This window comes from Miniopterus natalensis, chromosome 6 (assembly GCF_054644295.1).
Source record: "Miniopterus natalensis isolate mMinNat1 chromosome 6, mMinNat1.hap1, whole genome shotgun sequence".
Taxonomy (NCBI): Eukaryota; Metazoa; Chordata; class Mammalia; order Chiroptera; family Miniopteridae; genus Miniopterus; species Miniopterus natalensis.
In genome coordinates this window covers 4160466-4172839 of record NC_142086.1, presented here as the reverse complement: position 1 = coordinate 4172839, position 12374 = coordinate 4160466, and the positions used below count along the sequence as shown (strand labels likewise).

The 12374-nt window shown below is 46.5% G+C and overlaps 1 protein-coding gene across 1 annotated transcript in view; it reads left to right on the top strand.

The window, feature by feature from the left end:
• Window positions 1–12374, top strand: part of SLC9A9 (solute carrier family 9 member A9) — a 484070-nt gene that overhangs the window by 208726 nt on the left and 262970 nt on the right. The window contains exon 8 of the mRNA XM_087818510.1: window positions 2487–2592. Within this exon, the coding sequence (XP_087674636.1) occupies window positions 2487–2592 (106 nt within the window). The remainder of the gene's footprint in view (window positions 1–2486; window positions 2593–12374) is intronic.

Here is a 12374-nt window from a genome sequence, read left to right as displayed (position 1 = left end):
ATCATACCACACAGATGTTATTTTTATTGGACTTGAAGCTCAGAAAGGCTTAGCACTGCTCAAGGTCACGCAGCTGATGGGTGGAGCCACGATTCAAACCCAGGCACTGAAACCAAGAGACAGACCATGCTCCTGAACACTGCTCCCCACTGCCTCGTAATTATTCAGTGGAATTATAATGGAGGTCACGGGTTTAGAGTGATAGCAATGATAATAGCAACATTCAGATGTCAGCATGTGCAGGGTCTTTACATACATCTCCTCACTTGAGCCACCCCTGTAAGACCGGTTATGATTAACCTCACCCTAACATGGGAACACTGAGGTCAAGGAGGCTAACTAGCTCACTCTGGGTCACATATCAGCAGTAATTAACATGATAATAATAATGTCATCTAGCATTTATTGAAAACACTATCGAGTGCCAGCCATTGTCCTTAGCAATCTGCATGGATTATCTGAGACAGCTTCTATGAGAATCCAAAAGGAGAGACTGTTACTTCCTGAGTTTACAGCTGTAGAAACTGGCACATGAAGGTTAAACAACCTGTCGGGGTCACATGGCCAGGACATTTCAGGGGTGGCATTTAAACCCAGGCTTTGGGCTCCAGAGCCTGCCCTAGATGAAGGAGCTGAAACCGAAGCTCTCCTCTGCCTGACGTGAAAAGAACATGTGGCACAAAAGTAAACGAGCTGATAAGGGAAGGGAAAAGTCCCAGGAGATTGAAAGTCTTCCACGAATTGGATCAGATCTGGACAAAAGGGTGGAGAGACAGAAGAGACGGTGACTCGGTCACAGTGACAAGACCCATCATGCGGCCCCCGGTGGCCCTGGTGCCCCAGGAACTCAGGGTGCGCAGGAGACAGGGCACAGGCATCCCCCATGGCAATCACCCCCCACCCCGTCCACGGCCAGGCTGAGGCTCCTCAGGGTGCAGGCCCCCGACGAGCTTGGGGCTTGACCCAGAGCTGAATGACCTTCTGCAGGAGGGTGGAAAACAAGGCCCGGGGCCCACGGGATGCCCGAGCCCTCCGGCAGCGGAGTAGAGGAGGGAGTCAGAGCAACGGCCCACTAGAAACAGCCACCCTCCCGGCCCCGACAGGGGCGCTGAAAGGGTCAAGGGCGGCCACGCGCTCCTCCGGCTAAGAATCACTCCCAGGTCCTTCCTGGGTCTGTTTCCAGAAGAGGACTTTTTTAGAACAAATTCATTTAAATCACACTAATAGAAAAACTGATATCCCTTGTTGCTTACCAGGCACAGTCTTCTGAGAGCTTGACGTACAGTAACTGGTTTACACACCCAGCAGGTGGGTTGAATTATAACTCCCATTTCCACACAGGGAAACAAGGCTCGGAGTGACGGAGGCACACGTCCAGGCTAACACAGCAGATCTGAACCCAGGTGGAGTCACTTCCACAGGGCACACTCTCAACCGGGACACGTTCTGGTTTGCAGCGTTAGAAGCATTTTGCACCTACTTCATCTTGCTTTCCTCCTCGCCTCGTATGAGCAGGAATTATTCGCCCTGACAGTGCACATAGGACCGAAGCGAGGCTCAGAGAGATTAATGTATTGCTCAGGAGTCACCCAGCCAGTGACTAGCAGAGCCGAGATATGGGCCCGGATCTTCTACCCCAAGGGTCATGCTTTTTGCTTCCCTGCCCTGCTGCCAAACACCTCTTAATGTGGACTCTTCTTTAGATTTTTTTTTTTCTAGAAGCACAAAAAATGCAACATTTCATCTTATTTGTCAGAGTGTTTTTGCCTAACTGTGGACACGGTAGCTATGTAACCCGTTCCCATGGATCACATCCTCCTAATCATCTCCCCATGACCCATTTTCTGCATGACTTGGGTCACTGTGCCTTTGCTCTATTTGCAATTTGTAGGCCACTGGCCAAGTGTCATCCTGGCCACCAAGAACCTCTGCCTGACCTAGAAGTAATACACATTTTCCTCTATCCCTCTCAGAGCAAGCGGCATGGCGGCTTCCCCACCACTGGATAGGATGCTGCTCCTGGTCCTCTTTACCTCCACAGGAGGGAAGGGTGCTCCTGGTGTCTGTCCACAAACGAGCCCACCCCTCCCCAGGGAGCAGCTGCCTCCTTTGGCGCTGATGGTCTGTGTCTCATCCACCCCCACTCTGTGACTTTGCTCCCCAGGTCTGCTACAGTCTCCTGCGGGACACACCCCAGGGCCCGAGTTCAAATTCAAGATGTTGTGTGTCCACAGGTAGCTGATCTTTTCCTCTTAGTTGGACACTTTTCCTTCTTTATCTGAGCACAAGTTTGTATTTTTACCAGAGTGTCCGGGGCCCAGTGAAGCCAGGAAGCCGTGCTGGCTTCGAGCAGCCTCAGGGAGTTACGGCCACCAACCAGGTCTGAGATCGGTCCTACTCAGAGACTAGCACAACCGTATCAGTTCCTCTCAGCCAAGGAGATTTAGCTGCTAAAGCAATTGTTTCCCTTAACGCATCTTCCTCACTTGACCAAATTTACGAAGCTGCACGAGCTCCCCCTGCTGGAGACGGGCCTGCTCTTCCTCCTGTCCTGGAGCGCCTTCTTGTCTGCAGAAGCCGCTGGCCTCACAGGTATGTGTCCCAGGCAGCCCTCCTGAGTGCTCCAGGGAGAAACAAATAATAATTCATCCATTTTGTACACAACAGCTTAACTGAAAGTCTCCAAAACGCCATTTCCTCTTCTCTCCTTGCTGGTCAGGAGGGGATGGTAAAATCTATTAATGACTAATTAACAGAGGTGATGGATAACTTTAGGAATGGCTGCTAACAGCAATGCCCACCTACAGAGCCTCTCCCCATGTGCATAAGTCCACGCTCAGTATTTAAACTCTTTGCACACTCACTATGGCAGGCCAGAAAACCGCTATGTGAGGCTCCACAGCTCAATATCTTCTCCAGAGAGTCTATAGACAGGGTCCTCTGAGGTGGAATGATTGATAGAAAAAAGGGCAGCCCCTAAGGTCCTAGGGCCATGGATCCTGTGGTCTGGATTCAGCAATTAGGTTGCCTTTCAGTGGCAGTGAGAGTTTGCATTTGGGTAGCTGCAAGGATTGGGTGCTTTCCCATGTAAAAGAATCACTGTGGCTCCTACAAAATGTCAAAGCTATTTCTCTCCTTTGGCCTCTTTTCTGCTTCCCCTGGGTGTCAATCCCTGATCCTTGGTACTCACTACATCTTAACTGGCATTAAAGTGGCCAGGATCCCTGCTGAGGTGCTAACTGGTAACAGGGTACCTCCCTATGGTAATTTGCATTTTAATTGTCAGTACTTTAAATCCAAATAATAATAAAAGTCAACTTATTGAAAGTGAACTATGCTACCACGGGGTGCTTGCTAACTGCCTTTTAGAAATGTTCTCATTAATTTACAGAAAGATTCAAAGTTAGGAACTATATATGTCTAGTTTACTAGTGGGGAAGCTGAGATTTAAAATTAGGAGATTTGATTCCAAAGCCTGGGCTGGTGGGCACTACGCACCACTACCTTGAATGAAATTTCACCTGTGAAATATGAGGCAAGCCCCCAAGGATAGAAAAATATTTGGGCCCCAGGAATCTGCTGGTCCATTTGCTCTTAGGCTGGTTTTGGTTGTCTTTTGAACACAAACTCCTTGGCAAATCTTTTTTTTTAAATTTATCTCTATTGTTGAGAATATTACAGATGTCCCCCACTTCCGACCCCCAAAACAAAGATCATAACAAGAGACAAAGAAGAACACTACATAATATTAAAGGGATCGTTCCAACCAGATGATATAACCCTGGTAAACATATATGAACCCAATATAAGAGCACCTAGATATATAAAAAACTCTTGGAGAGATCGACAGCAATACAGTCATAATAGGGGACTTTAACACCCCACCGATTTCACTGGATAGGTCTTACAGACAAAAAATCAACAAGGAAACATGACCTTAAATGACACACTAGATCAGATGAATTTAATTGACATTCACAGGACGTTTCACCCCAAAGCTGCAGAATTCTTCTCAAATGCACAAAGGATATTCTTAAAGATAGACCACATGTTAGGACACAAAACAAGTCTCTACAAGTTTAAGAAGATTGAAATCGTATAAAGCATCTTCTCGGATCACAATGGCTAGAAATTATATATCAACAACAGTAAAAACACTCAAAAACATTCAAACATGTGGAGGCTAAATAGCATGTTATTAAACAATGAATGGGTTACCAAAGAGATCAAGGGAGAAATCAAAAAGTTCCTGGAAACAAATGAAAATGAACACACAACACCCCAAATCTTGGCACACTTTTTTGTAATGATGTCTATCCTGGTGCTCTGGGCAGCTGACCCAAGTTACTGTAGAGCCACAGGGACCAAGCGATTCCCTCAGGCTTTGAGTGTGTCTGTCACTCACCTGCCAGTTATGATCTTATGACCCTGTAATCAGACTACATCACCAGAGGCCACCCTACTGGTCCTTGTATCCAAATCATCCAACACAACCTCCATTATGTTAGTGCCTTGCTAGTTGGTAGGGAGGTTGCTGAAGAGCTTGTGTGCCCAAGACAAAGAACACTAGTGTCCCGTAAATGAAATAATAGAGGTAAACAATTTATATCCATCATTCAAAAATTGTTGGTTCCCTCTTCATATTTTGTGCCCTTTTTATCACTTAACATGTTGTAAAATATGTGAGTAATATTAACGATAAGAATACATATTTCACCTTCCAGGAAGGTAGAAAAGTATCTTAACTCATCTGATAATTTTAGTCTACTGTTGAACATTGGAATAAACACACATGCATGCACACACACATACATACACTCACAAAAATTGTTTGTTTCTGTGTGTGAAATTGTCTTTCTATTTTCTGGTCCATTTCAGCAAGATTTTGTTTTATTAACTGTTTTAAAGGTTATGGTCCATGTATAAATTGCTAGTTTATGCGCCTTGCTCTTGGACCACACTTGTCAACCCTTTGTTCTTAGTGGATGTCACGGAGGCCACTCTAAGGGCCAGCATGATGGGATGGGAGATGCAGGTGTGCCCCTCAGTAGCAGAAAGACCCAAATGCCCACGGCTGCGCCCAGGGGCACGCCCAGTGCGGAGCAGTGCTGCGGATAGCAGTATGCGGGGTGGGCATTTGCCGCAGACCAGCCTAGGTGTGAGCATTTTCTGCTGCCAAAGACCAAGCCTGCTGTGTCCAAGTTACTTATGTGTTTGCTTATTAAGTATTTAATCCTTTCCTATTTCCAACTTGGATTTGAGACAACTTATAACATGCATATCACGGGACCATTTAGTTGAGGGTAAACACTCAATTGCTTTTGGATAGAGTTTTTCTGCAAAATTAAGAGAAACTCTTAATTGCTGTGGTGTGTCAATAAATATAGCTCTGAGCTTTCCGGCAGCCAAAGCCAAAAGGGAAGCATGGTGAGTTACATAGGAAAAATGCAGCATTATGAAAGGAAGTCATACTTATTTGTAAAAATGGTCTAGCTGCTCTTCCGGTACTAAAATTTTAGGGGAACTTATCACACGCTTTCTTATATAAGGGCCTTTCCACACCACAGTGGACAGTGTATTTAATAATCATTTCAAGGGAGATGGAGATCTGTTCTTCATGTAGTCCTTTCCCATCTCACCTTTCAAGGAAACCCGAGGGGGTGGTATCCATCAGGGCAGTGTAATGATAAAAATCCTTCTAGTTCTATCTAGTTCTAATCCACACATAAATTAACATAATGCAAAGCTAAAATCTAAAACCTTTAAGAAAGCGCTTAGCGGATGAGTATTGGACAATGAATACAGTGACCCAAACGGAATGAGTAACTGGGAGGCCAACAGCAGTCGCCCTGCGTGGGCTCCCTAAGCCCAGCCCGTGGTCCTGGGAGTGGGGCTCACAGCAAGGGTCCCACAGTCCCCAGCCTGGCAGTTCAAAGTGGGTGCTCCAGGGGTTGCCAAGTGAGCAGGGCTCTAGGCACCCAGCTTCACCCCTTTTATTGGTTTCACGAATTAGGTTTTCACCTAAGATCTTATTTTAAAAAGGATTTCTTTTGCTTCAGACAAAGCACATCTGCCTTTAAAAACATATTTTTTTACTTTTCTCTTAATACCAAAGTAATGCATATACAGAGTGAGACAATAGTAGGTTTACAGTTGTGAGTGTGTGAAACACAAGGTTTATTTTTATATTATTTATTAATTATTGTATTTTCCATATGAACAACTGTAAAGCTACTTTTGCCCCACCCTCTACATGTAGAAAATGCAGGTTCATAGAAGGAAATAAATTAGAACTACCTATATTCTTACCACCTATTAATACTGTTGTTAACAGGGGTCTGAGTCCATCTAATTATATGCATATGCACATAATATATGCATGCCTATATGTATTTACACTGTTTATTTCTAAGTAACTTGCTTTTTCCTCACTCGACAATTTACAGTAAATGTTTTTCAAGGCATCACATACTCTTCTATCTTGTATTTTTAGTGGCTGCCTAGTACTATATCATATCAACTTGCCATAATTTATCATACCATCTTTTTAATTGTTTATCGTTTTCAACAGTATTAATATAATTGCAATGGTAATCCTTACAGATTGATGTGTGGATTTCTATTTATATAACTGCCTAAAAATAAAATTGCTGGGACAATAAGAAGGCTAAGATTTTAATGTCTTGGAAAAATCCATCCAAATTATCCTCTGGAAAATTTGTGCCCCTTTGCACTTTCACCAGCAGCGTAAGAGGGAGCTCGCTCGCTCCCCGCTCACCCACCCTCAGGCTTCCTCGTCCCTGCGACCGACCACCAGGCCCCGCTTCATTCTGCTCTAAAGTCATTATATTTTCACCGCGGAAAGCGTTCTAACTGCACGTCAGTGGCAGCTTCCTCGCTCCTTCGGTGAGCTACTATCTGTCCTCTTGTCTTCTTTCCCTACTGAGATGCTTATCTTTGTCACATTAAGTTTCAGGAGCTCTTTTCCCACTAAGAAAATTAACCTTTTGACTGTCGTATAGGCTATAGATACCCTGTGTTTTATTTTTTTTAGGTAAGATAAAAGGTTAGAATAGACATTTTCAAGCTTTCTGAGGGTAATTTTATCTCCTCATTACAAGGTTTTATTAATTTATGTTTAGAAAGCCTAAATGTTTTCCTAATAGTTGTCTGGTTTGATTTTTACGTTGGAACCCCACTGGAGCTTGCTTTGCTGTGAGGGGCAGGACACTGCAGGAACTCGCCTTTCGTCCTGGATGGTTATCCACATGTCCTCAAACCCTCGCACACGAACCTGTCAGGTGCAGATGTAATGCCGTGTGCAGAGCTACATGGGTGTGCACAGAGCTCTGAGCTTCCTATGCTCCGCTGAGCTCTGGGGCTTCCCTGCTTTTTTTATTTTAACCTCATGGCTCATTTCAACCCCTCCCCCTTCCCACGTTCAAGAGCTTCCTTTAAACATGTATATATTTATTGTTTCAGATGGACTTTAAAATAACTGTTAGGTTTCAAGCGAAAAATCACTCTGGGATTATGATTGCGGTTGCGTTAAATTTTTAGATTAATTTGAGAAGTGTTTTTACAGTGTGGTCTCCCCCCCAGGAGTATTGCCTCTCTCCATGTAGTCAAGTTATCTTTTATGGCCCTTAGTAAATTTTTATAGCTGTCTTTGCGTTAGACCTACAAATTTCTTGCTAAGTACTTTTTAAGCTATTTTATATTTTGGGGACTATGATGAATGGAAACGTCTTCCATTATAGTTTCTAACTAGCTATTGTTTGTTTATGTGCATCTAGATTTCACTACGGTGTTTGTGTTACTCTTTGTAATTCTGAAATATAGAACTAGAGCTGGTAGGAAGCACTGGGTTGGTGGGCAGAGGTTATATTGGACTGTCCGGTCCCTGAGAGCTGTATCAGCACCAGCAGGCTGGGCAAAGTGTGCTAGGCACTCAGCATCTCTTGTGCAATGGAATGCATGATTTTTGCCTAACCAAAGGAAAATTGCCAAAAGCTGAACCACAGGCTTCTTTGTAAGGCAGTGTGTGCCCTATGCCTGATAATATTCTTGCAGATTCTACTCGGCCACTGGTCAGCATAGTCCAGCGCAGATTCAGACACCGGCTAAAGGATGTATCATAAATGCCATTAACCTGAGTTTCTATTCCTCCACCTATTAAGTTAACATAGAAACACATAGACCTGGGGAAGTAGGAGCCTAGCCCAGGAGAACGTGGTGGACGTGTGTGGGGCTGGCTGCCCAGCACCCGTTCTCACTTCCACTGGGAATAGCATCCTGATGTCACTCAGGGGCCTACTTCTCCATCAGACACCATCTTTTAATCAAGGGCCCATCCTGCCCCGCCAACGGGAGCACTCCAAGCTAGGTCAGGCCGACACCCTTCCCCTGGGATGTGAACCCATAGGAGGGGGTAGGAGAAGGTGTAACTGTTGGCACCTGTTCTTTCCAACAGCACAGCCCTGCTGAGACCCTCTCTCTCTTCATGCCATGGCCCCTGAGCTGCCTTCGTGGCTCTTCTCTAAGAGCCATCACCCTTCCCTCCAGTGAACTCCTTTCTGATTATAGTAGCCAGAATCAGTTTTTATTGCTTGCAAACAAAGAAACCCTAATGGTACAAGGGAAGGAAGGCTCCACGGGGTGTTTCAACAAAAGAAACTGCATCACACGGTGACAGATCAGAAGGGAAGGGAGGCTCAAAGACAGCACGGCCTTGAGGCTGGGACACGGGGAACCGTCACGCCAGGTGCACACTGTAAACAAAAAGAATCAGGCTTTTAAAGAGTCAGCACAGCGGCCATCCCTTTTCAGTTCGGCTTCTTACAGGATTCACTATGAACACGTCGGTGTGGGGCTCGTCACCGCGTCTCCCGCTTTCCCTTTCCCTTGTTACTAGTTTCATGATGATCACTTGATTTATTCTGACCACCCTTTACTGCAAGGACCACATTTGCTGCAGCAGCACCTCCATCGCTTGGAAACTGCACCTGCACATGTTCCATACTCACGCAGAAGAACTTCATTTAGGGAAACAAGTTGCTTTTACACTTGCAAAGGGGAGTTGGCATGTCCATCACCCGGAAGCCCGATGCTCTGCCGCTGGAAATGTGCGAGCACAGCTTGAGGAGGCTCTTCTTTGGGAAGACGGGCCAAATGTCACGTGCAAGTGGGAGTCTTTCTAGAGGATGAATGTGTAGCTAGGAATGGACTATGGGAGCCCCCGGCCGGGAGAGCACGTGGAGAAGAGCGTACGGCCTGTCTGCCCTCCTGAAGTCGGCCAGGGGGGCTCTGTCCCAGCTTCTGGCTTTCCCTGCTTGCTGAGGGGTGGCAATAAGGCCTTCTATTAACTGCTATCTCAGTTCTCTTTACCCCTAAGGTGAAAGGATTTTATTCTTTGTACTGGAAGGACCCTGCCCGAGAAGGGATGTGGCTTGAGGGTAAACGCAGGCCCCCAGGCAGTCCCTCCCGAGGTGCCCGGTACACGGCACACCTAATATCTGACCAAGTAGAATTTTTATCGTGACTTTTGCTAAAAGTCATTAGGTTACTGAGCCGTTATTTTAAATTGAATATTGAAAATAGTTCAGCAGTATTATTTATAGCATAATCTCTAATGGAACTAAATCCTGTCGCAGAAGCTGCCCTTCGCTTATAAAGATAACGGAGAAGCACAGCTAGACGGGTTGTTTGAAAATCCATTTCTGTGACCTGTTTCCAGCCGAGACTTTGGGGGCCAGTTTTCACCAGAAGCTAACGTTCAGGGACTGCCATTAGGCACCCCGAGAGTGATTTCTAATGGCCACACTGGCACCGCGTCCAACGATGGCTCTGCTTCCAGGCGCTGCTGCCAAAGGCAGCTTCGTTTCTAGATTCCTGGGGCAAAGAAGGGGGAGGGAGGCCGTGGGCATACCTCACTTTCTCATACGGAAAGGTAAACAGTGTAGCACCTGCTGTATTTACTCAGCGCAGAATGATTTCCATCTAAGAAAATAAACACATAGAAGTCTGAAAGAAAAAAGTCCGGATTACTGCTGCCATTGGGCTTCATAGTCTGATTCTAGAGAGTAAAAGACTCTGAAAAAAATTTTTTTTCCATCCTCACCAGAGGATATGTCTATTGATTTTTTTTAGAGAGAGAGGGAGGGAAAGAGACACAGAGAGAGAAATATCGATGTGAGAGAGAAACATGGATCAACTGCCTCCCCGACACACCTCGGCCAGGGATGGAACCTGTAATGCAGGTTTGTGCCCTGGCCAGGAGTTGAACCCACAACCTTTTGGGATGACTCTCCAACCAACTGAGCCACCCAGCCACGGCTGAAAACATGTTTTATCTTAGCTGGGTAAAAACAAGTGATGGTCTGGCCCAGTCTTTAAGGAATTAACCGAGATATCTGAGCGAGAGGAGCACTCAGCACACGCAGGCGTCAGTCACACCATAGACAGAAATGCAGCCCGATCCCGTCACCCGGGAAGGTTCTGCTAGAGGCAGGAGCCTATTGCATCGTCACAATGAGGAAAAACACGCGGCCGCTCGGGTTCCGCAAGGCTGTCGTGCAGTGAACAGTCGTCAGGAACAGGAGAACGCGGCGAAGTCTCTTTTTTACAATAGGGAGGAAAGACTGCCAGGTGAAATGACTGTTACTGGGCGTGTTGAGACTTGACGTGATCTGAGTGAGAAACTTGGCTCATTACTCTCTCCTCCGTCATCTCCCAGCCTGGCAAACATTTGCCTCGAACTCTGCAGGAGGCCCTGGGCGCCGAGGCGCTCCGCTCGGCTTGCCCGGTGCGCCGCGTGGCTGGGCGGGATGCGTGTCCAGGGCTCAGTACATAAAGCACGTCTCCAGGAGGGGACTTAGTTTGAAAGGTTTCTTAAAACAAATCTGGCCATTTGGGCTTCTAAGTACATGTCGTCAGCCAGCATCTCTCAGCATAAAACTGCTCTTGCTTTCATGTTGAAAGGACTGTGAGAATCCAGCTTAATTAGCTAACAACTCATTAACGAATGAGGTACACTGAGTGCTTTCCAAGTCAAAAATAAAACCTGGAGGCTCAAAATGTCAGGCATTCAAGCTGTAGTAATAGGCACCCGAAGTCCTCGAGGGGATTAGTTAGCCAGTACGCTGAACCAAGGGAGCAGGCGCGATGCGGGTCCCATCCACACAGGCGTGCGGCGCGTCGGCCCGCACTGTCTCCGAGCGCACCTGCACCTGCACCTGCACCTGCACCTGCACCTGCACCTGCTCCGGCTCAGCGGCCTCCCTGCCCAGGCAACCCGAGTAGGGGACAGGTTCGCGCCTGCCTTCCTCGCCGCAAACGCTTCCCGTTGTTTGTTAACATCTCCTCGCGGTGCCAGAAGGCAGGGGAGGGAAAGACACAGTTCTTTCTTTGGCAAGAACCCACATTCTACACAGGAATGTAGAAAATTGTCAGAAGGCAGATGGCACAAGCTACAACACGTCGGAGAAGGAGAAGGGCGCCAAGGATAATTCCCAGGTCCCCATACCAACTGAATCAGGGCTTAATCTCACCGAGCTGGAGAACACAGCTAATGACACAGGTGGTAGACAGGGAGACACAAAAGGAGGTCATTCAGGAGCCCTCTGGGTTTCACACAAGCGTGGAGACTCCGCACGGAGAGGCACAGTGGCCGTTGGGGCCCGGGTGCCTGGGGCGAGGTTGCTGATGAGGGATTTAGGGGACATTGGTGTGAATGTGGCAGCTGACTCCAAGGGAATGAAAACAGAGGAGGGGGGTAAGCCGGATGAACGCCAGCATTTAGATGGGATTCGGGGACCTAGGGGAAAAAGCATTTCTTTCCTCTCCAGACCTCATTAATTAGCATTAATACTCACCTCTACAATTACGAAGGAGATTTCTGCCCTAAATGGAAATTTATAAACTTTGCAACGTAGGCATGAAGTAACTGAAATACATGCCCACGCTCTGCATTGGAGAAAGCAGACCCAGGGACGTGGGTCCTTGCCGTTTTCCGCACCGATGTTCTTACATTCCGCACCTCGGGATTCCTCTGCCAGCGCGCTGGTGCCAAAGAGGGCGAACCAGACAGCAGTTGTGCTCTTTGGAAACTTAGACTCTTTCCTATTCCCTGAAGGAGGATCCATTTCATCAAGTCTTTGACTTCTTAGTTCCTGGTTCATGGTCAATGGTGGTGGTAGGAAACCAGTCAGAAATGTCTCCTTTTACTAGATCAAAAATAAATAAAAGTGTGGCTTGGAAAAATAACCCAAAACCTTAAAACCTCTCAGAGTGCAATCTGCAAGACTTTTTTTTCTAACTTGCTCTCTTTCTGTGTTCTGAAGATAAAAATCAATATTTTCTGTCCAAAAATGCAA